Source organism: Mchenga conophoros, linkage group LG20, assembly GCF_057382185.1.
Source record: "Mchenga conophoros isolate Kocher_MC1m ecotype Shallow Benthic linkage group LG20, M_conophoros_male_GT1.1, whole genome shotgun sequence".
In the NCBI taxonomy this organism is placed as follows: Eukaryota; Metazoa; Chordata; class Actinopteri; order Cichliformes; family Cichlidae; genus Mchenga; species Mchenga conophoros.
This window is the reverse complement of record NC_140545.1, coordinates 23,820,571-23,845,639: the sequence shown is the minus strand read 5'-3', so window position 1 is coordinate 23,845,639 and position 25,069 is coordinate 23,820,571. Positions and strand designations below refer to the sequence as shown.

At 41.0% G+C, this 25,069-nt stretch overlaps 1 protein-coding gene across 2 annotated transcripts; it reads right to left on the bottom strand.

The window, feature by feature from the left end:
• Positions 1 to 23,901, bottom strand: LOC146550838 (fibulin-2-like). 2 transcript variants are annotated; one of them, XM_085260296.1, is made up of 17 exons: positions 23,846 to 23,901; positions 20,098 to 21,496; positions 14,522 to 14,636; positions 14,022 to 14,151; positions 11,152 to 11,353; positions 9,725 to 9,943; positions 8,886 to 8,984; positions 8,300 to 8,401; positions 7,426 to 7,557; positions 5,156 to 5,293; positions 3,683 to 3,823; positions 3,388 to 3,516; positions 2,765 to 2,890; positions 2,272 to 2,388; positions 2,037 to 2,165; positions 1,573 to 1,696; positions 1 to 929 (listed from the first exon to the last, which is right to left on the bottom strand). In XM_085260296.1, the coding sequence occupies exons 2-17, from the start codon at positions 21,422 to 21,424 to the stop codon at positions 572 to 574; spliced, it is 3,588 nt and encodes a 1,195-aa protein (XP_085116422.1). In that variant the 5' UTR covers positions 21,425 to 21,496; positions 23,846 to 23,901; the 3' UTR covers positions 1 to 571. The 2 variants fall into 2 exon arrangements, with proteins under 2 accessions (XP_085116422.1, XP_085116423.1); XM_085260297.1 differs by lacking the exons at positions 3,388 to 3,516; positions 3,683 to 3,823.
• Positions 23,902 to 25,069: the final 1,168 nt, after the last annotated feature.

Sequence of the window (25,069 nt, the reverse complement as noted above, 5' to 3'; positions counted from 1 at the left end):
TGGTTTTTAAATATTTTACTAAAATACTTTGTTTATGGGTTTAGCATAAAAAATATGATACATCCATCCATAATATGTCTGAGAGGTACAGAGATATAAAAATGTAACATACAATGTAGGATTAAATATATTTTGCATATGCATCAAAGACAGAACAAAAGCAGCAGTACACAGTAAAAGAAATGGGACAGCTGTTCACAAATCATTTTTATCAATGCTATAAACCTACAAATTGCCATTAAACGCAATGATATCAGCCGAAAGTGGATATATAAAAAGTGGCAGAAGCTTGGTCATTGTCTATGATTTTGCAGAAAGCGTAATTTTTGTGATATTTAAATATTTCATATCCCCAAATGTGTTGTTTCTGACTAAGACTTTGAATATTTTTTGAAAAGATGTAATTTTTAAGTGGCACAAAGTAGAAAGCTTCTTTCCATAATTTCTATAGCCATGCTTTAATAATAACTTCTGCTGGACATTAGTGACAGTGGTATTGTTAAACAGCGCTAAAGATGAGTCCTAAGGAATTGCTTAAAGGTCCATATTGGCCACAGCACAATTCCAGCTGTTAAAGTAAGTTGCCTGTGATGAAGACGTATATCCTTGCATGGAAGGTGGTAAATGTCCCTTGTCTCCATAGCTTCATCTCTACGTTGATTAGGAAATCCCTGGGACCCTGAACTTGGCGGTTTAAGAACACGGCACCCGTGTAGGCATTCAGCTTCCTTGTGCTGAAGTAGTTTTCCTCATTTCCGCTTGTGATACTGACAATGATGTTGTCTCCGGAATAGACAGGAGAGGGTCCGATGCGGAAAATCTGAGCAGGGATGATGATGTTGGATTGGAAGCTGAGGTAGTAGTAGGTGATTCTTAGAGGAGAGTTTTGACACTCCAGGTAGTTAGGACAGCTGATTCGCTCACAGCGCCTATGAGGGAGAAAGAAAGGAAACCTTTTTTTATACAGCAGCTTTATCACCTTCCAATAGCAAGACACTTCAAAATGACTTTAAGACACATTGTTTTAAATGCACACTGGCTCTGCTTTGCCAATGTAGCTCCATATCTGAATTTGTGACAGGTAAAAAACAAAACAAAACTACATTTCAAAATTATTCTATATTTATTCTGTACTTTGTGTTGTGCATTTGTTCATTCAAACAAGTCATTTTGACTTACAGGACACCCTGTGTTTAAGGTATAATTCTTCTAATTGGTTATCCTTCACACACAGAAGGTTTAAACAAAAGACAGGCTGGGCTTCAAACGCTCACAACCAGACCTGTGCACCTGAACTGATCAAAGTAGGGATATGCCATCCAAGTGACATCATACACAGCCTAGAGTAGAAAAAACTGAACAGAAAAAATTGAAAATTATAATGATGACCTTCTGACTGAGAGGGGTTATTTGTGCTGAGCTGATTTTTCAACAGTTGAAGTGATCCTTCCTAAAATTATGCAACTGCCTATGACCTCCCCTCCCACCCGGCCCACCCAAAAAAACCATAGACACTGTAAATTTTTACAAAGACCAAATGAATAGAATTCTTTAAGGCATGTTTTGACTTACGTGTCAGACACTTTTCGGTAGTTTGCCGAACAGCTAAAAGAAAGGCAGCGGTACCCTCCTTGAATGTTGTAGCAGGTCTCAGCTAAGGAGCAGTTATTGGCCCCTGTGGCACACTCATCGATATCTAAAACAGACAGTTTATGCACAAGAGCTGGTTTAGTCACCGACTTGGTTAGTCACAGGGTAATGGAGGGAAAAAAATGTCCTTGTGGGGAAAAAAGACTATTCAAGCAAAAAATCGAATTAGTTTGACAAGATTTTTAGGCCAATAAAGTTTTACAGGCTGTGTAATTACTGCACCAACCAACAATTATATTTATCTGAGCAGAACCATTAGTGTATGCTATGTAAGTGGGTGCTGAGCCATTTTTAAAGTCAGTTTCAGGGCGAAGCTCGATGGGGCACACTTGCTCTGAGGCGGCTGCAGTACAGTGAGCGCATGCATGTTGTGGAGAGCTATTCACCTCTGCAAGATCGTCCATTTGGAGACATGGTATACCCATAGTCAGGGCAAGCACACTTGTAACTGCCTGGAATATTCACACACTTATAGGTGCACAGATGGCCAATGCTTTGGGAGCATTCATCAATGTCTGCATGACAAGGAGAATAAATCATGTCAAATTGATATATAAACTTGTCTAAACAAACGTTTTGTATAAACACGGTGCTTGCAATGTGTAATAGAGCATACTGCACCTTCACAGGTGTGGCCATCCTCCTTAAGGTAGTAGCCTTGTCTGCAGTAGCACTGGTAGGAACCATAGACGTTGGCACACTCCTGACTGCATAGGTTGGCCAGACACTCATTCACATCTGGGGATTAGAGGTTAGAGCTCATTACTGTCACAACTGACTTGATCAAAGCAGTTTCAATGTTTTTATCCCAACATATAAACAAGATGTTGTTATGAAGCCAATTATGGTTTTAATGGTTCCAGCTTGAAGGCATGGCATGATACACAGTACAATACACTAATGCAGCTAACCAGCACATGTTGTGCTGTGCCCAGCTTTCACATCAGCTCAGCCTTACAGCCTGTCTATCAATGCATACAAGCATGGTGTCTCAATAAATACACAAGAACACATATTTTTATGCACAAATGCACAAAAATCTACAGTGACATGTGTCAGCATGCACAGACTGATGCAAACACACCCGTACAGGCAGACATTAACACATACACACCTTCACAGTTCTTGCCATCACCAGATAAGCGGAAACCAGAGGTACAAGAGCACTCATAGGAGCCTGGGGTGTTCTCACAGGTCTGGGCACACAGACGGCCTCGGTAGCTCCAACACTCGTTTATATCTGAAAGAAAGAGGCAGCATCATCATCATACTTAGGTGAGTGCACTTTGTGTTTGTGAGTTTGCATCCATGTGTGCAAGTGCGTGCACGCAACCAGGCATGTGCAGTTTTGTTGTCCTGCACAAATACGTACGTGCCTGTGTGTGCTTGCGTGCATGTTAACGAGAGTGCGATGTGAGGGGACCATCTGTCTGCTGATAGTCTAAACACACGAGCAGAGTCCATTATTATGAGAGTCACAACACAGTGAGTCCCGAACAGAGGGAGCAGTGGCAGGATAAGCCGGGGTGGGACAAAGTCCTCTGCTGCAGGAGACGTGATGGGTAGCTCAGCGGCAGAGGCCAACAGCAGAGGCTGGGAAACAGCAGCAGCTCTCCCACAACAGAATAATAAATAGGGGGAGAAGAAGAGGCAGCCAAACCAGAGGGATTGCTGTACAGTGGCACAAGGAAAAACAGGAACTTTTTCTTCAGATTACATATGTAATGTCCTTCATACCTACACACATCCTTCTGAATGAATCATACTGATAGCCTGTTCGGCATTCACAACGATACGAGCCAGGTAAATTGTGGCACAACTGGCCTTCTCCACATCGATGTACGTTGCTCTGACATTCATCCACATCTAAAAAAGGCATCATTTATAAACCAAAAAAAGGAAAAAAGGCAGAAATTATATTCATGAATAGCATTTGTTTAAACAAGACACGCATACAAGACATGTTGATTTTGACCTTAAGTCTGCACATGTAGGGTTGTTTGTTTACGATGCGTTTCAATACGAATCTTACCAACACATCTGGACCCATCAGGACTAGCATGATAGCCACGGCTACATGTTATCTTTCTGTTGCAAATGTAGGATCCCATTGTGTTGATGCAGTTAAATCCTGGACTGCACGGCTGGGTCAAAGCACCACACTCGTCAACGTCTGGCATTGCGGACACCACAGGGGGGAGGAAGATACGTTTTAAGAAAGGCAGGAGAAGAGGAAAGCCCCAAAGGCACAAAGACAAGGGTCCTGAGACCAGAGTGCAGCTTTTTAGCCACACTGTACAGCTGTGATATCAAAGCAACCACACATCACACAGTTGCATTCCTCTGGATAACTTTGTTGTTGTTTTGTGTGTGTGTATGTGTGTGCGTGTGTGTGTCAGAAATTTTCTCCATTTTCTCATTTCTCAGAGCATTTCTTTCACGCTCCTTTTATAGCGGCGTCTTCTGCCTCGACATGCCTCAGTTCCTGCCCCTGGGGGCTAATTCCACAGCATCAGTTTGTACTGGAGGAGGACATAGGATTGGCTTTTATCCACCCTTTGCAGCCCCTAACAGCAACTTCTCTGATCTCATGTCTGTGTGGCATTTAACCCCTCTGTCACTGCAGACCTGCTGATTCACCTGCATGACAAACAACCGTGCATCTTCCCGCACTATGATTCACCTGTGGGGGAATTTCTGTTGGTGCATCTGCCCGGATTCACTCATTTGTTTGGAAACAAGATAAGAAATCTCTTTAAAAGGAAAAAAAAGAAAAAACAAACGATGAAAAAATTGTTATGGTTTGCCAATTTTAATGACTTCTCTCTGTGTGTCTCTTTTTCCTTGGCATCCTTTGTTTAGTTTTACCCGTTTAAGTTCTCTACATATTTATGGCTCACGTCTTCTGATTATCTTTTGTCAGTCTGTGTTGCCAGCATTCCCTGGCTGGTCTTTACCCCATGTTCCTGTGTTTTGGATTTAGTTTCCTTGCATCCTTGTTGTCAGTATTTGGATTTGTCTTTCTGAATTTTTGGACCATCTTCTGTTTGAGCAACTCCCCGATTTTAACCCAAGTTTTGTTCATTTAGTTTTATTTTGTTCATATGTTTATTCATCTTATTAGTAGTAGAACTCAATCAAAATAAAAAAAAAAAATATATATATAAGCAGAATATTGAGGAAAAAGGTCTTTACAACTAGTCTGAGGCAGAGGATCTTGTTTTGAAACAAATGGAAAAAATAAAGCAAAATAAAAACATATCCAAAGACAAATATGTGATTAAAATCTGCAGCAATATTGATCATTTTGGAGTTGGACAAAACATAAGAGAAAAAGGTGAAACTGATGATATGTGTCTCTGTACATGTAGGAATGTTGTATGAAATTATATCTTTTGCTCACTTTTTGTAATAAATAAAAAATTTTCTATTACACCTGTAACCGAGAAAACACAGTGAACAAAGCGCTGCAGGTCTAGCAAGGACATTTTTTGGTTTCTCTTACCTACACACCTGCCCTGCATGTTGTGGCTAAAGCCCACAGGACATCGAGTTTTGGGGTTGCATCTGAAAGAGCCCTCTGTATTCACACACTCAAAGCCATCTCCACAGTTATGGGTTCTCTGCGCACACTCATTGATGTCTGTGGGAGAAGAGAGGGTTTAATGGAGAGAAGATGTAATAGCACATTTTACCACTGGATGGCACTCTGGTTAAACAGCAGATCGAGTGTTTGACTTTTGCTGCTGTTCATTCATCATAAAGCACTCTAAGTCAAGGCTAAAAGAAGTAATTACAACTTAGAAATCATATGTATACTAAAAAGCTGTCATGGACAAAAGACCTTTCAGGTATATTAACCTGATTAGCACATCTAGTCAAACCAACACAAGTCTCCTGTGCATTGCATGAGTGAACACCGCGTTATATTCCCCGAGAGTCTCACAACACCTGTCTACTCAAAGATTTACCTGCTGAAAATCAGCTTTTCACATCTGCTGCCACGGTGTGAAGCAAAGCTGGAGGGAAATCATACTCTCAAAATATTTAAAAAAAAGAAAATACTGATGTGTTTGTGTATGTCTGTGCATGAAAACGTTCACAGTAGTCTTGTGTTTTCAAGTAGGTGTGCAGTATTTCACCACTGCAAATGTTGTACAGAGGCCTAAACTAGTTCTGGCAGCCCTGCAGACACAGGGTAGGTCTCTAAACAGCAGATAGTGATTGAGCATCTCGCTCCTGACACAAACCTGGCAGACTCAGCAAGAAGCTGAGTGAGCCTGACACCAACAGAAAGACAGAGAAAAAGCAGGAAGCAGGATAAATGTGTGAGAGACTGGTAGTGATTTCCCCTCGCAGTGAAGTCAGAGGGATCAAGGAACCTTGAAAGGTCAAAGACTCCGCATGCTGCTGCGAGAGACGATTTAACCAGTCAGTTTTCTCAGTGTTTCACTTAAAAATTAAAAACAATACTACTAAATACTGCAGAGTTAGGTAATGCAGCCATGTTCAGAGGTCACATTTTAAAAAAGTTATTTTGACAAATTCTTGTTAATGTTTTCTAGTTTTATTCTCCCCATCCTGCTCTGGGTGGTGAAAATGAGAAATGTAATTTTTGCAGTGGAACGCTGGGTTAGCTGTGGGCTACATATGTTTTTAATCTCCTAATATTAAAATAATTTGCACTACAGAAAATCATGCTACATTTGCTGCTAGCTGTCTCTGTTTGCAGCTACAAATGCGCAATCGAGTGCTTTGTATTTGATAATGGGAAAAGTCTTTATTTGCTCATCACGAACCAAGATTTTCAAAATCAACGGCAAGACAGCGAGCACTAATGCAAGATTGCACAATTAATTTTCTGGTCTTAACTGAGTCATTCACTTCCCAGATGAGGGAAGAAAGCATTTGTTTCTTTTTGAAGGCTGAATGTGCTTCATTTGTGTGAGGAGGCTAAATGAGTGTTTCATTATAGCATTCGTGGTAAGACATTAAGTTGGAATAAGTAGCACGGCATAAAGACGTTTTTGCATTATCTTACCTAGGGTGAAACAGCCACATTCTTGGCACATTGTGTGACAAATTAAAAGAAAGAAAAGGTCTGTGTGCTTTTGACAGACTATCATTAATTTTGCTGGTCTGATTGCTCCCAACCCACTTTGGATAATGTTGTTACTTCAGAGCCAATGATCTGTTTGGAGGCTTACTTTCTTCTTAAATGCTCGTTTTGCCCGACTGAAGATCCTTTACATTCACAAGGAATACGGATTAGCTGACTGTCCTTGCTCGAAATCCATCTGCAGTTTCAAATGCTACTAATACTGATCTTAGAGGCCCTTCTTCCTGAACACTGCTGGTGCTTTATGAAGGAGACCACTGCACAGGCCCAATTTATGGTGCATGGAAATAATGAGACGCATAGGGAGGTTTACTATTTCATACCAAAGTTGGGCACCACCCACCCTTGAGCCTGGAAGCTCTTCATACAATTAGCAGCAAGAAATACTATAGAAAAAGGTAGATTCTTCATATTTTGTTGTTTTGGGGTTTTTTTGTTATTCAAGCTTACTGTGTGCTTAAAATGTCATAATTACAGGGTGATTTTAAGGTGAAGGGCGAATACTCATAAGGCTTATAAACACTGGAACAGTGCAGTTTCATTACATTGTAATAACACAGTAGTTCACATACTCCCTTGCTGCCATTTACAATATATTCACTGTGGATGTAAGTAAATACATTGATGCTGGTTAATGCTGATAAGGTGTAGTGTACCTTCACAAATGTCATTGTTGATCTGGTATCCAGGCGGACAGGTGATCAGTCTCTGACAGACATAACTCCCTGCAGTATTCATGCAGTGCTCATTCAGCTGGCAGGCATGTGGAGACAAACACTCATTTGTGTCTGGATTTTGAAAAGAAAAGAATCAGGACAAATGTGAGAGTGTGAAGAAAGAGAATAAACAATGAGAAGATGCACAGATTTAGAGAAACCAGACAAGATGTGGGGAGAAAAAAAATGTCTTTGTCTGGTATCTGACAATCAGGAGTTTGACGCAGACTAAAGAGACAGGTCAGACCCCCCTCCAAGAGAAAGATCAGGAGTAAGACCACTGGGTATAAAATCCACACAATGAGAAATTTGTTGCCACAGTGAGCTGCTGTCACAGTTTGCTGCTGCCAAGTAGAGAACAGACCAATGGTTATAGCTTAAAGACAGATCCCGAGGGAAAGAGCTTACACACATAGCGCAGTAGCTGATCAGACTCAGGATAAAAAGGATAAAAAGTCCATTCTGAATGTAAATAAGAGGTATGGTATGCAGCTGCTAAGCTATATTCTGATAATGCATGGATAGTTGGGATAATCCCTTTGGAAAATCAAAACTTCTCCACTTATGTTTTCTTTTTCTTTTCCAGTTGGTGGCTAAAAGTGAAAGGGATTAAGGGCTGTATCTCCTCTGCAAATCTAGAGGTGCTGATGAGCGGAAGAGACAAAACAGTGGCAGACAGTCTTGCCAAGAAACTTCTCAAATGGAACCAAATGTCTGCGAGCTCAAGAAGAAGACTTAAATGAGTGCTGCAAATGCAAGCCGCTTTCACTTCTTCAAAGGTTTTCTGCATTATTTCAACATTTTACTTCCTTACCTTCACACGAGCGTCCGTCAGCTCTCAAAGAGAATCCTGGCGAGCAGGAGCATCGGGGCTGTCCGCCCACTGGAGTGCACTGTTGCTCACAGATGTTGTTTCCTGAAAATAATGCCGTGTAGTCAGGTCAAATGAAATGCACTGCATTATCATTACACACAGCACTACTTCAGCAGAAACAGTGGAGCGCTTGTGTTGGAGGGGGGGGGGGGGGGGGAACACTCTGTTTACTGTAATGCCGTTTGCTTATTTTCTTCCAGGTTTCCAGGTTGATTGCTGACCTGGTCATATTCAATTTCATACTATTGGCTCACAGTGTGGTGGACCTCCACCCTGGTGTCATGGAAACCAAACAAGAGCAACAAAATGTGACATGGCACTCATTATGATATGAAGAATGAATTACTAACACCAAAATGCCACTTGTGTTTGACATTTGCAGCACAATCACATGTGATGGAAAGGGAGAGTTATATTCAGCGGCATTAAGGTGGATGTTCCGGTCTCCAGATGAATGAGCGTGCTCACTATGAGCCGCCAGATCTGCAGCTCTCTCTCTCCATTTATCAAGCACTGCATTTCTAACCTTCACAGGGGTCGAGTAGGACTGACGACGGAAGTGGAGAGGTGGGTTCCACTGCTGCTCTGTCAACCTCCTGCAGTCTGTTCTCCTCATCCACCGCCTCTGCACAAACATGAGTAATGTCAAGACAAAAGCGAGGAATTACTCTGTAATCACAAATTCCACCTTTCCATCTACAAAGGTCTTCGAGACTTAGATGTTGTAGAATACCGGCGTTTTAGGATGATATGAGGCTAGTGGCTACGGATGAAAGTTGTAATAGCAATATAGGTGAGACAGGAAAAAACACTGCCTGCAGACAAACATTTGGTTTTATCAGTGAGGCCCATTGCTCACTGTAATTTGCTGAGAGCTCTAGCATTAGTATCCTGTTGAGACAGGCTTCTGTTGGTAAAAGCTAGTGTTGATTAAAGGCCGGTACGTTGCACAGTCTTATCTAAAAATACTCCTGAACTGTGAATCTGAGCAGATCTTCACTTTTGTCTTGAAAAAAACAAACATTTCAAACAGCGTGGAAAAACTTTCGCTAAATCCCGTTTGACGACAGCAGAGATGTGACTAATTGGCCATTGCTGTCAGTCAGGAAAGGGATGTTGTATGAATAGAATAATTATTATTAGGCACTATCAGGCCTTGCAGACAGGAAGGAACTCAATAGGCCAGGAAAATAATACACAGTGAATGTGTAGATAAATGGGCTCTCTCTGGGATGCATGCAGACTGTAAATCATTGCTTTAAAAAAAACAAATGGCAGAGAGAGCCTTTTCCCCATGTGTTGCTATCGCTAGAAAGGTCTTGTGGTATTTAGTGTGACAGAAAAAGATTGGTGATCTTTACTTACCTTGCACGCAAGAGAAGGCGTCCTCTTGCAACACATACCCGGGGTTACACTCACACCGGAAGGAGCCTATTGTGTTAACACAGATGTGGTGGCAGATGTTGCCCTCATATATGAGGCACTCATCCATATCCTCCACCTCAACAGGACTCTCCACCGCATTCTCCCCATTCTGGTCTTGACCAATGGAGAAGGCCTCTCTACGATACGGGCTGTCCGATACTACAGCACAAGGAGAGAACAGCTGTTACTCTCACAAGTCATGGCATATCATCAAGGACAAAACCTGTTAATTACCTGCAATATTTACATGGAACATAGTAGTAAGGGGGATTTATTTTATTAGTTTATTTTTGCAGGGCTGACTGCACAGGACAAAAGTGTGACGGCTGGGGCAGCTGTCGTGTGGTGGAGTGAATGAGGACGCAAGTCGCAGACAGCGGCGGAGGTGCGAGCGAGTTTTATTTACAGTGAACAATAACTAAGGTGAGGGCAGAACAGAACATAAACCTAAACTGGGAAAAACTAATAAACAAACCTGGAAACATAAGGTCAGCGGGAGATACACAGAGATGACACGAAGAACGCAGGGCAGAGAGGGGAGGCGAAAAGCTGACTAACACGGCACAACACAGACAAACCAACAAGGATCACAGACTGACACCCACTATATATACACACACACAAGGCAATCAGGTAATGGCACACAGGAGGGGAGCACAGCTGATCCTAATTCACAAGACGACAGGAAGACACAAGCTGACACAGTGATAACAGACACAGACCTTCAAAGTAAAACAGGAAATTCACAAAGACAAACTCAGGGACACGAACAGAGCACAGGAGGGAGAACAATAAAGCGCTAAACACAAGAACCAAACCCAAAGCACTAATACAAAATAAGAATTAACACAAAACACAAGATAAATCCAAAATGAAACACAAAACGCTGGGTCAACGACCCAGGACCATGACCAAACAAGTTCATCGGTGGGCTATTATGAAAATCAATCCAGTGCAAGATGAATAAAATCCACCAAAACACGTGCTGTATTTCTAATTATGCTGAAGATTTAGCCATGCAATGGACTGAACGTCTGTCAACCTATAGCAGCCAAAGAAAATCAGTGTATGGTAACTTCCAATAACAGTGTTTTACTAGAATAGAAATGAATACAGTGCAAGCAGGTACACACTAAATCTCTTATAATTATATTACATTTGGTTATTATATGTTTCTTTCAGCCGGTTTCTTTCTCAATATTGAAGAAATACCATGTTGATAAAAAAGATTGATAAAATAAAATGACCTGGTTTGTTTTTAAAACTGGTGCCAGGCACTGCCGGATTCCCATTAATACTCCTGCTTTCAACCTGCAGCATGCCTTTCACAATGTGAATTCATGCATGTCAATATTTGTTCAGAATACCTTTTTTTGGTGGTGGAGTAAAGTTCAAAGGAGGCCTTTCTCTGATAGTGTGCCGGCCATCTTGATTCACAGTCCTCCCCTCCTCCCCCTCGCAGCAGGTTAGAAAGATGTGTCTGCAGTGAAAATCCAGGAAGTGGTGGGCTTCGCAGCGATGCCCCTCACTGCGAAACTGCAGCCCAAGGGAGCAGCAAGTGCAGCACTCCTGCAATTCACACAAACAGCCTTTGAACGTGAAGTTGGGGTTTATGTAAGTTTTGAAAGTAGCATGGAAACAAGTCTAAAACCCACTTTGTGAAAAACAAAACATACTGTGGTCCATCCCATATTCATGATTTGTTCTCCCGGCAATGTGGGTCTAATGATGGCAGTTTTAATATTTCAACTGGTAGGTCAGCTGCATTGCCAAACAGGGAAATTACATTTTTTTATTAATCTAATTTTTTTTTTTTTACAGAGTATGGTCCCTGAGGATAATGTTTTGTGCTTTTAATGAGACCCTGACATCTCCTCTAGTAGCTCTGCAAATTGTTTTTTTAGTCAAATGTTTGAAATGGGACTCATTTCCAGAAACTTGGTGGGCATGCTTGCTGCCTATATAATTAATCTTACATATTTTCCCTTGACTCTTCATTGTGCCAGTAGCTCTAAATTATAGTAAAATATATCGAGATTTGTGCTGTACTTTGTGGATTTGTTTTGCAGAGACCTGATTAATGGTTTCCAGAGGATAAAGACACTCATTGGCCATTTCTTTAGGTTAATTTGTTCAACTGCTCATTAACACAAACATATAATTAGCCAATCACATGGCAGCAAGTGGACATGAAGTTCAAACTGAGCACCAGAATGATGTAGAAGGTGATTTAAGTGATTTTGGATGTGGTATTAGCACTGACAGGCTGGTCTGATTATTTCAGAAACTGCTGATCTGCTGGGAATTTCCCACACAACTATTTCTAGGGTTTACAGAAACTGGTCTGAAAAAGAGAAAATATCCAGTGAGCAGCAGTTATCTGAACAAAAAATGCATTGCTGATGCCAGAGGTCAGATGAGAGCAGCCTGCTTCAAGGTGTAGGAAGGGAATAGTAACTCAACCACTTGTTACAACCAAGTATTGCAGAAGAACATCTCTGAACATACAGCAAAATTAAAATCACACTGGGTGTTACTCCTGTCAGCTTAGAACAGGAAACTGAGCCTACAGTTCACACGGACTCAATGGACAATAGAAGATTGGAAAAATATTGCCCAGCCTGATGAGTCACAGTTTCTCCTGCGTTATTCAGATGTTGTGTCAGAATTTTGTGTAAAAATCACGAAATGATGGATCCATCCTGCCTTGCATCAACAGTTCACGCCAGGGGTGGTGAAATGGTGTGGGCAATGTTTTCACACTTCACACCATCTGAACATAGTTTAAACACCACCGTGTACCAGAGTAATGTTGCAGATGACTGTCTACTCATCTTCTAACGTCTGCATCCAGCAGAGTAACACACCATGTCAGAAAGCTCAAGTCATCTCAAACTGCTTTCTTGAACATGACAATGAGCTCACTACAATCAAATTGGTTTCCATAGCGATCACATCTCAATCCAATAAAGCACCTTAAGGATGTGATGGAGCAGCAGATTGGCATCATAGATATGCAGTGGACAAATCTGAAGCGACTGTGTGATCCTGCCATGACAACATAGACTAAATATCTTCAGCAAGTTCTTCAATTTATGCCACAAAGGATTAGGGTGGTTTTGACAGCAAAAAGGGGGTCTGACCTGTTACTGGCAGGATGTGTATACTTGTAATGTTGGCAGTCACCTGAATGTTCCTGACTATTCCTCTGTTGCTACTGTTGCTATTTATGGGCTAGTTTCAGAGAACTGGTCCTAAAATTAATGCTAATCCTAAAATTTCATACACAGATTTATGTTCCCCTCCAGATAAATATCCCTTAACCTTTCCTCTTGTGCCATCATCAAGTCAGATAGTTTTCTCACACCGTGAAAATGAATTAGATTCCCTTAGCCTCAGATGTATTTGTGTTAAATACTCATTTCTAAATTCTTTGAAGACTTTTATTATTGTAAGCATATTAACAGACTCCTGTTAGCATTTAGCCAAGAGTACTGCTGTGCAAGAAATTCACAGAGCCACAAGCTTTTCATCTTGTTGGATTGATCTTTAGTAGTTACAAGTCTGAATTTGGGGCAGCTCTCCCCTTGTGTGTGGGCTCTTACTCGTTTTCCCTCTAGCTCTCAGCAAGATTACTGCTGCAAGTGCCCGGGACTATGGGGAAACATAAAACTGAAGTAATGATTGCTGTGATGTAGCGTGCTTGTAGATGGAATAATATTACTAAAACTACAGGGGTTCCTCAAAAAGGTGGTGAAAGCCAATATTTAACACCTGTACAGTGCCAGTAATGGCCTCACGCTGCTCATGTGCCTCTGAACAGATGGGCTGATTTCCTTCAACAGGTCAGGTAGCAAATGAGTTACTTTGGGCATCTGGACATATAATGGTTACGCAGTCATCGCGAATGGACCTCACTGATTGCCTCAATGTCTCTCCTGCCCTGCTGCTTTTCTGACATCTTTAATTATGACACCATGTTCACACAGTTTCATAGAATCAAAATCTGACATGTCCAATAGCCTAGGGCTGCTGTGAAGATAATAAAGTTTGCAAGACTGTGGGAATCTGGGGTTGTATCAGGCCCTAAATTAGTGTCTAGATTAAATAGGATCATTAAATAAAAAGGATTTGGCACAACTCCAGTAAATCTCAGAGGACATCTACAATAAAATAAAATACTGGCAAATGCCGTGCTGAACTGTGTTTGCCAGGTTACCTGGTCACATATACTTGCCTTGTAATAATCAATCCCACATTTATTGCTGGCATCTTCTCTGCACATATTTCCTGCTCTGGCTGCATTCACTCCAGCCAAGCACCGACTTTCTCTCAGGGAACCGAGGCAACACTGTTGTTGGGCAGTCCTGACAGAGAAAAGCACACATGAGAAATGACTGCAGAAATGTCTGGACTGCAACTGTGGCCTTCCAGCGGCAACAATTCTTCCAGAGAGTGTTACCACAGAGCTGACAGGACTGTGTTTCCAGGTTTCTGTGAATTCTATTAGATGGAGAAACTGAAATGAAAATCTTAATATTTAGCTCTGAGAATCATTCAGCAACACCAAAGAAAAGTGAGCTAAAATGTGATTAATCATGCAAGAAAACACCTCGTTGTAACGAAATGTGAAAATTACTTTGTCATTATGTCTTTTGTGGCCTTTAATGAGGTGAGAAATATATTCTTCTGATATGTTCAGTGAAGTAGATCGGTGTTACGTAATAATGCCCTTACAAGCACATCGAGTGGATATCTTTTGCGGGTGGTTCCATGTTGTTACAGTGACCATTAGCCGAAGCCCATTTCGCCCCTGTCTCACAGCAGGTTTTCAGCTGCTCCTTGGCAGACACTGTAATAAAACACAAACACCAAGATACAGATTTATCCTACTCAGTGTGCCAGGGTTTCAAGCCACATAAAATAATGTTGACATCATGCATATCGCTGGATTCTAATTGTACATCATTTTTATCTAAGAATCCCGTCAGCGAGATGCTGTAAAAATGTGGTTATTGATATCTGAAATACAATCAAATCTCATCTCCTGCGGGACAGAGTTTGCTGGATTCGGTGACTGCACGCTGAGAATAGCAATTACAGTGTGTGTGTGTGTGTGTGTGTGTGTGTGTGTGTGTGTGTGTGCGTGTGTGTGTGTGCATTTCTTTTCTTTTCAGACTCCTTGACTCTGCTCTCACTTTAAATGGCAACAAAAAGTAGGAAACCCCAGACTCTATAAAATTAGCTTCAGAGTAAAACTGTTCTTTTTTTTTGTAAAATCCAGGTTGATGACTGCTGGATCAGAATAAAGGGATAACATATTAGCACTTCATTTTAAGCTGAGAGCAGACAGAGCAAAAACACATGATTCGGTTTACAGAGGAAAAAAAGAGCTTATATGTGTTTCCTGAATAACAGGGAAGCGCATTCCTGTGCTGATTTGTGGCCCCTGCACTACTGTACAAGACAAACCTCTTTGCATTTATGTCTTCTCAGCTTGTCACACCTTGCAAGATTATAAATATCATAAAATTTACACCTAGCAATGGCTATGTTTTCCTTTTTTACTCATCCAATTAACCCTAATTTTGCAAATAACATGTTCTTATCCAATTTACGTTCAAATTGAGACAAAAAAAAAATGCTGCTACCCACTCTATTCAATACTTGACGATATATTTAAGTCAAAGCAACTTGTGTTAACATTTCATCGGTGGTGATGAAAGTTAGCCTTCGTCTTCTGTGCGAGATTAAGTAGTAATCCATTCTGTGTTTTGGAGACAATTCAGTTAAGTCTGAAACAAAGCAGAGGATACTAGAGCATGGTAAAAATGATTTATTTTATTTTTAAAGATTTTTTTAAAAACCCCTCTCAGAGAGCTCTAATTGGTTTCTTGCAGTATGGTCGTTTGGAAAATCAGCCATAAGTAAGGGCAGGGATCATAGAGAGGAAAGACCAAGCAAAAGTCTTTTCTAAAGAGATGATGCTCTGAAGAGAAATCAAGCATGCCTGAAGCCACTTTAGCTTTTTAACTTCCATGTTCACTTATTTTCATTGAACTATTTCTCTCTGACCTACCTGTGTAATAAGGCCCAAGCAATTACTCATAGCGGAGTGAGTGAATGCTGCAGTCTGCATAATTTAAGGGTTTAAAAATGAGGAAATCTAAACTTTGAAAGGCATGATGCCTCTTTGATACACAACTACAGTATCTGTATGTACGCCGTGCAGGTAAACAAGTCCTTTTGAACCTTTCTGGAAGTATATTAAAAGACAGAGAACGACAGGGAACGTAATTATTCACCCTCTCCTTATGCCTCCTATTCATTTTCTCCAAGTGGAATCACTCCACTTGTAACAAACAAGCATAAATTCCACATGTCAAATCAAAATGCAGGATGTATACATACAGCTCATCATCATGTTTCAAAAGGATTTTGCGTCTGTAGGAGATTATGTTTCATGAAAATAGCTACTGGGGGCAAAAACAATGATAAACTATATCAGCCAAACATGTATCTAGTCAAACCAAGTCTCTTCCTTTCTCTCTGACAGTCCTTATAATTAAGCCTGTGTAGAAACATTTTCCATTCAGCTGTGCAATAATTAACTAAGCTAATTATTGTGCTTCCACGACAGCGATTCAAGATGCACTTGAAAGGTGGCTTAGCGTCATCTCTCTGTTCTAGGCTTGTCATTAAATCTGTCCATTAAAGTAACATTAACACCAGATGCTTCACTTTTGTCTAAATCCAGAACTGGTGACATCACACCCTCTGAAAATATGAAGCTACAATAACAACCAAAATGGGCAACTCTCAACATGTCTGGAGGTGTCATAAAGCAGTGCGCTGCCACTAATCAAGGCTCGCGTGTCTCTTCTTTTGTGCACTTGGACAGGTGGGCTGAAGAGATCAGGACCAGCACTGAGGAAAAACAGCGCATGCCAAAGGTCGCCGACATGCAAACTCATGAGGCTGAACATGCCAGATGATTTAGGCTGAAAGCTTAAAAGCATGAGGAGATGTGTGTGTGTGTGCGTAGGTTGGGGTTAAGCACCCGAGGAGGTGACACAATGTTCTTCCCCACTTCTACACGAGTACTTGCAGAGATATCGTGTCTTTTGAAACACACAGTCGCTATCCAAGAACAGCTGGCCGTGACATAACAGGGATGACTCGCATGCTATGATTTCATTTCCAAAACAGACATTTCAGGTTTCAATTATTTGCAACTTTGGCCTTAATTTCCCCCGAGACTGTGAGCCAATAATCGTGGGATTATTGGCTCACAGACTTGTAGTCATGGAAGCCCTGAAGGGTTGTCACATTGTTTGATAGTTTTGCACAGTAAACCCCAATCCAATTACACCTCCTTGTGGTAAAATAATCTGAGTGAAACATTAATACACACTTTCCAGGGTTGCCACTATTTGCTGCATTGAATTACTTTGAATTATAGCTTCCTAATGTTTCCCAGTGTTAACACCCATCATCACAGCCCACACATTTTTGTGTATTTTGAGTTATAAACAACATCTGCATCAGTGTACATTCCTCAGCACACCTCTATCAAATTATTTTCCACCGTCTTGTAATTTGAACCTACTTTCCCCTCCCTCATGGAGCCTTATGGATTCCAAGTTATGTTCACAAGCCATAACACAGGAAATTTAGCCATGTTTTGCCTGAGGAAATCTTTGGACCTGACACATAGAAATAACAGCAGGGAACAATTCATACCTAATTTGTGCTTTTCAATTTTTAAAAGTCCCATTAGAAGTAATTCTGTTTCTGCATTAAAGTATAAATGAAATATTTTGTGTAAAAGAATGTATGGACTGGAGGTGAAATAGTCAATTACTTCTTGGATTACATGTATTTGTTCATATGCGTATATGTTTATGACAGAACTGCAAATGGGTGCAAGACACAAACCTGTTATTTTTCTACAATTTATCACCAATCTCCCTTTACTTATGCTGTGGGTGAGTTTTATGAGTGGTTTCCAGCATCTGGAATTTTTTTAAAAATATATTTATAATCATGGGTGACATGAGGCTCAGGCGGTTTTTTAGTAAGCGGATGATGCGTATGGGAGACAAGCCAAAATTAAATGAACTGAAAGATACTTAGATTAATTATCTTCTTCAAACTGATCTTTACAGAAGTTGGAATGAACTCTCACGTAGCCAATTCTGGATTTCACCCGCCTTTTATCCTAAGGAAAATTATACATTTCCCTTCCCCATGCCCACATGCAAGATGTTGTGACAGTTTTGTTGACAAAAACAAGCACTACTCCACGTTATTTCACTTCACCTCTTATATTTCTTCGTCCTTTACTCTTGTGCCTTATCCACAGTTCCCGTTTTGTTTTGTTTTGTGGTTTGTGTTTGGTACAGCAGGAACGAAAGTTAGTGAGAGTAAATTTGTGCAGAGGTGCGCTTCAGATGGAGTGATTACTGGGAAGATTACTGGGAAACCAGCATCCTCGTGAGAGATGGGTAATCACATGGACTCATGAGGGAGAAGCAGCAGCGCCTGGCAATCAAGCCATAACAGTAGGCTCATTCATCAGATGGGTATTATGCTGCACACAGGTACAACCCCCAAGAAATCCTAAACCAGGTTAGCCCCGCATTTAAACAGTCTAAACAATTCCACCCTCCTTCTGAGCACATTCTGGATCTGTCTGGGAAGGAAAAAAGGCAAATGAGCAGGAGTTATTGACTGAAGAAAAGCACAAACACATTTGTCTTGGGCCGCAGCAAAGGCAACTCATTTATGTTTTGTGAAAAATGTCCGTGTTCTTGTTATTTATGTTTTCTCTTTTGCTGTCTAAATAACTTTGGCATCTTCAGATAATTGCACTGATAAAAAGGCATTAGTCAGGACTCTTATCAGCTGGGATTTTTCCTGCTTGTGCTTGAAGTGTCACCAAACTGGACGTCTTCCTTTAGTCCAGTCCAGTGAACTCTCACTTCATTCCATCATGCAAACTGAGTAGCCAGACCAGTTAGTTCGAGCTCCTTATTGCTGGTGAAATACTATGCCCACTTAGACTTTCAGCTGTGTTGCATTATGTTTATCTTCTGTCTGTAGTGTCTTAAAAATTTCAATGTAAGGATAGACGACTCACATCCTGGACACCAGACTACCTATGGATACAAATAAAGTAACCTCTCTGTACATGAGCTTTACAGTTAGTTCTTGAAGTGCGCTCCAACAGAAAAACCACATAGATGCATTCTGCATATATTGTGCATACCTGTAGGGGCCAGGCGCTGAAAGGAAAAATTGGTTCTGACAGGTCTCAACAATAAATCATAGAGTTGGAAAGTAGCTTAACTACACACCTTTCAATGGCAGTTTGCTGGACAAAACACCAGGAATAAGTAAGATTTTTTAAAAGCTTCTCCCCTTTCAGGCATTTATAATTTAGTTCACCCACCTCATATAGGAGATCTATAATATAGTGAACCCACCAGTGCCTTAAAGCCATAAAGCGTGTAAAAAGTAGGTTTTCCTGAAATGAAATTCTTCACTAAACTCAAAGCAATATAAATTTGGATTATTAAATTGTAATTATTTTTTTGATTTATTGCATATATGTAAACTAACTTCACATATTCCTAGTGCTGTGTAACTTGCCTTTGACAAACTTCATCGTCTGCTTTCTATCCAGTACTCTGACCAGCAGTATATGCACCGAAGGGGAACTGATCTGTTAGAGAATATGCTAATAAACACATGAAGGATTTAAGCAAGTGGTGTGATCTCACTGGAGCAAAGCAGGGAAAATATGAGACACAGACTTATTCGAAGCATTATGATGTAATCATTTTTTGTTTAAAGCAGTGCCTGGCTTACTCTTTGTTGCTGTTTAGAAACCTCTAGAGAAATAAAAATAGCATTTTCTTAATGTGAATGTATGAAAATGAATATATACTAGATATAGTAATTTTCCCTTCTGAGTAAGGTAGATAAATGATATCTTGGGAGAACAATCTTTCCACGAACAATTGTTTTTCCTGGATCCCTGCCAGATAAAATAGAGTGATTATAAATTCCTCCTGAAAAGAGAGAGGATGTGAGAGAAGGAAATGGAGATTTCCTTTGAAAGAGTACATCAGTACATCATCACGGTGTGATTTATTTTGAAGCAGGCCTTGAATGCATCAAAAACATTTCATGTTTCAGATTTGTTTTAAATTCAATACCTTCAATGAAAATTCACACAAGTAGGGATGCTTTGATTTATCAGGTTAAGGTTAGGATTACTTAAAACTGTGCGTTATATGCTAACTTACTTTCTGTGTAGGCCTCAGCATCTCGAGTCTGATAGCTGCTGAGTGTTTGAGGTTGTCTTTGATGCTCCTCGCCTTCCTCTCTCATCCTGACTGGAGCTCTTCTAGTGGGACTGAATTGAACTGTAGGGTATAACTGTCGTTCCTCTTTACCAATCAGCTGCCTGTGCTCCACTGCCTTTTCATGTCCTTTGTTGGAGACAGGACGGGGGTCGCCATGACTTTGTCTGTTGTGGCCAAAGGGCCGGCTGTTGGTACGCGCAGTGCGTGCTGTGTCTCTTAGAGTATCCTGGCCCGCTCTGTTTCTGTGACTGCCATGTTTCATGGGTCTTTCTCCAGTTTCCTGTTGTGGCCTGTGGTGCCCGGTGGTCACTATCTGTGTGGCAGTAGTTGCCTTTGGTGATGATGTTTTGTTTTCACCTCCTGTGGTAGTTGGATCCATATTATGAGTAACCTCATCCTCTGTGCTCCTTTGTGTGTTTGGGCTTTCTTCTTGTAGCCTGTGTCTCCTTTCATCATGAGAGCTGAGGCTAGTGGAGCTTGACTCTGGGTAAGCTGGTGGTAATGTAGTAGATTCCAGTGGTTGGGCCAGATTTTGGATAGTGGAAGATGTTGGCTCTGCCAGAGTATAGTCATAATCCTCTGTGCCAAAACTGGGTGGGTCCTGCTTGTACAGCGGTAGAGTGTTTTCCCTCACCAGCTTGGAAAATGGTTCTGCAAGACTCATTTGTTGGCTGTTGCGATTGCCTCGAAAGTCTCTCAAAGGATTGTTGTTCTCTGTAGTTGTTACCGACATGGGCTTATTAACACTGCGGTGGTCACAGCCAGGGATGGGTGAGCACATTAACCTTCCACCTTCATCTGGACAGTGGCAAACTTGGCAATGATCTATCTGAAAGGAGTGCCCCGCTTTATACTTCTTGTTGCCATGGGCACAGCCAATACGACCACACTGCAGACATCCATCTGCAGGTTGTAAAATGTCAATGCAGTTGGGGGAAATTTCAGGGCATGGAATGAAATGACAGCTTATCTTCCCTCCTCCCTGAGGACAGGAGCACTCGGTACTTCCGAAATCCACAAAGTAAGATTTCCCCTCTGGGACTTTCCCATCCCTGAAGCCTGCTTTCACACAGTCATAGTACTGGTAGCCCTCACAGGTGCAGCCGTTTTGTATACATTTAGGACAGCAAGCACCTTTTTCTAAAACATTTTCGATGCAGTTCTGGAGAACAGGACAGTCCACGCCTGTGCAGTCTCTCTGGCTTAGACAGACGTCCACGTACAAAATCATCGAACATAGAAACAATGTTGCTCTTTGCATGTTCATTTTCGATTTTTTTTTTGTATTCACTTCTTCAAAATAAGCCTCCAAATGACAAGGATGTTTGCATTCTTTAGCCTGTAAAAGTAAACAGTGATTATTGATATAAATTTCACAGCTATTATCAGAAACATATTTTTCACTTATGACCTGTCTGTTTTCATTTGACAACATGCCAGATGTACATATTTTCCATGCTTAATGTTTTGGCACCAGGGAGGGTGAAAGCTGTGGTTTATATTTTGATTGCACATGGAAATTTGGCAAACGGTGATGTTGAGGGAAATATAAACAATAATACGCCAGCTACATTTCTCAGTGCTTGAAAAAAAAATGTTGTTCAATAACAAAAACACCCTTCATACAATACAATAGTTCAGTATTCAAAAATCTGTCATCTGAGTGTCTGAATGCATGTAGTATATTCTTAAAAGTCCTGTCTGCATCCCCAGATTATGGTGGATATGTTGACCGAGTCACTTGCTGATATCTTTCCATAATAATTGTTTTCAGCAAACTGTGCTCTTGCTGCTGCCTACACTGAATTAATATTTTAAGTACATCAGACACGTTGATCTATACAAAGAATTATACAGGAGCTATAAATGTTTTTCATTAAAGATCTGGAGCCTTTTCTTTGTATACAATACAGTGCAGAGACAGAGTGGCAAGATGCAGTCAGAGTGTGTCAAGCCTGATCCTGTGAGAAAAGTGATGTGACTTCAGATCAGAGAGCATACTGAAAACCAGGTGGTTTCTATTTTACTTTTCCTGTTTTTCTTCTCTGCTTGCTCTAGTGCCAAGCGCAAAACACTTATGTGACATTTCCTACTAAACAGTATGATTTTAAAATTAGAGAATAGCCCAAAACTGTTCTGCATGACAAACTTGTCTTAAGCGATTTCCTGCTGAAATGTTTCTAACTTAAACAGAGTTCTTCCTGAAGCTTATTCTGGCTGTAGCTCAGGTGGCAGAGCAGGTCAGCCACTAATCAGAAGGTCGGTGGTTCGATCCCAGGCTGCCTCCGGGCTGCATGCCAAAAATCCTTGGGCAAGATACTAACCCCATGTTTGCCTACTGGTGGTGGTCAGAGGGCCTGGTGGCGCCTGTGTCTGGCGGCGCCTGTGTCTGGCAGCCTCACCTCTGTCAGTGCCCCCCAGGGCAGCTGTGGCTACAATGTAGCTTGCCATTGCCAGTGTGTGAATGGGTGAATGACTGAATGTAGTGTGAAGCGCTTTGGGGTCCTTTGGGACTAGAAAAGCACTATACAAATGCAGGCCATTTATCACGTTTGCACCAGCAACATTGTGGAGCAGATCCCCACCCAGTGAAGAGCTGCTGTAGAGGGTACGTAAGAGTGTATGCTCAAAGGTGACTTTTTCTTAAGGATAAACACCTGACTTGGGTTCGATGCTATCTAAACATAAATCTTGTTGTAAGTTTGTTTTCATGTAACGTTGAGTAACTATTCAAAAAATATGAAATGCATCTACGCCAAGGTAATAAAATGAAGTCTAGATGTAATCACAATGGATTCCAGGTCAATAATGTGACATCTGTTGCCATGTCTTCTTTTCATAATTCAGGCACAGGCAGAACAACAAAGTGCTTTGCAGCTCCATTTAAAGAATCAATGATGTCTTTGTGCTCCTGCTGCAAAATCATTTTACCAGATCTTACAGCCTCTAACCAGCACTCTGTTGTGGTGCTTTAGCAGTGTTGAACTCAGCCCTAAAAGTACTAAAGCTTCTGCCTGTTTGTCTATAAAACCCATAGTAAGTGAAATGGTAAGTTAAACATGGAAAGGACCACTGATAAGGAAATCATAATGTTGAAAAATAGTCTGTGGGCCGGTGTGTTCGGCTCAGGTTCGGTTCGGCTCAGAAAATGTCCTGCAAAGCATTTCAATCTGTGTGTTTTGCCAACGCAGTAGCCAAAAGTTGACCTTTACCCTTGTGCCCACCGAGACACGCGCGCGTGCACGCAAAAACTTGTAAAAACCGCTTTTGCCCTCTGCGCAGAAGCAAACGCGCTGACTTGTCATAATTTAAACGTTTCCCTGATGGTTGATAAAACAGAGTGTCACACCTATTAAAGCAAAGCACAAACTTCCAAATCATTTACAATCATTTGTGATGAGCAACACCCCGCCTTAGAGGTGCCTTGACTGAACGTCTCAGTCACAGAGCCGCACATAAAGATTACATAACCGATGCTTTAATTCATTCATCAAATTATCCGGTCAGAACAAGAAACGGCAGTCCAAAACACTTAAACTAATATTAGCTGTAATTAGACTGTGCAATACACAGTTTAATTTAAGCGTCTGTTCATATGCTCACGTCATGTTTCATGAGATCTAAGTGAAAATCAAAAGAAACTCATGTTTGCAAGTACTTTTTCAGTTTTATTTCTAAAAGTGCTTACCTCGCGTTCCAGGATCTTGCAGCGCTGGTGTGCTTCTGAGCAACAGTTGTGCGTAAAGTTCGGGCTCACTCTTTGGATGGGAGCGCCTCCGCTCTCTTTTTTGGGGAAGGGCGGGACAGACTGCTATAGAATTATTTCCACCTTTTCCCAGCTTTTTCAGCTTCCTTTTGAGCATAATGATTCAGCCAAAGTACAAGAAATGACAACACTAAAATGTGCTTTGCGAGGAAAAAAATTAAGGAAGTTGAGGTTGTGTAAGCCTGTTTGGAAATGCAATCCAATGACGACAATGAAAAAACAGTGCCGAGTATGATGTGGTCTTATATGAATATAAGGACGATTTAAACATCACGTTTGTTCTTTGTTTTGTAGGTATTGCACAATTCACCTTGAAATCCTGTACCTTAGCAGCCAGATTAACACGTTTACTCACAAGTAAAGCTCATACCAGCATTATAGACATCACATGTTGTCTGTGATCTTTTTCAATGGGGTTTTAGAGAAAGCTGTAAGTGTATTACAGCTTAAATTTTTCAGACGGGATAAAAAAGGACTCCTCTGTGAATTCTATCTTTTCTACATTTTCGCTGTTGTTGTTTTTTCCAGTTTAAACTTAAGGAATCACAGAGTCACTTTAGGAATAAAAACAAACAAAAGCTGCCTGGTTTGGTGAATAGACTGATCAGCCAAGCGGATGGGCAAGTGGCCACTTTGTTTCAGGGCCCTCCCTTGACTAATCAATGACATGGATGAGACAGTTGCCCTATTATTAGTATTCTCTGCTTATTATAATCAAATGCAGGTACATTTGCACAAGTCACACTCTTGTGTGACCTCCCAGGTTCTTATATGTATGTCCTGCTCAAATGAAATCTTTATGTCTCATCTAGTACACAGTTCAGAATAACTACTCTGCTTTACGTCTTTGTGACTTCTTTACAGTGCATGGATCACAGAATCCAAGGAAACAGCGCATCCAAGTCCTTGACAGCCCATTTAAACGTAGTTGCACAACTTAGATTAGTGCATGAGTCAGCTACAATTTTTTTTTCATGGGTCAGTGATATGATCTCATCCAGAACGCCTGGTAAGCAACTTGTGTTATACCCCAGCAGGAGAAACATGTATGACGTCCACTGGACTCAAGTTCATCCTTGAACTGACCCACACATAAGATAATTAAAAATCAGAACAAATGGTTGGGGAGCTATTCTGCAGAGAGAC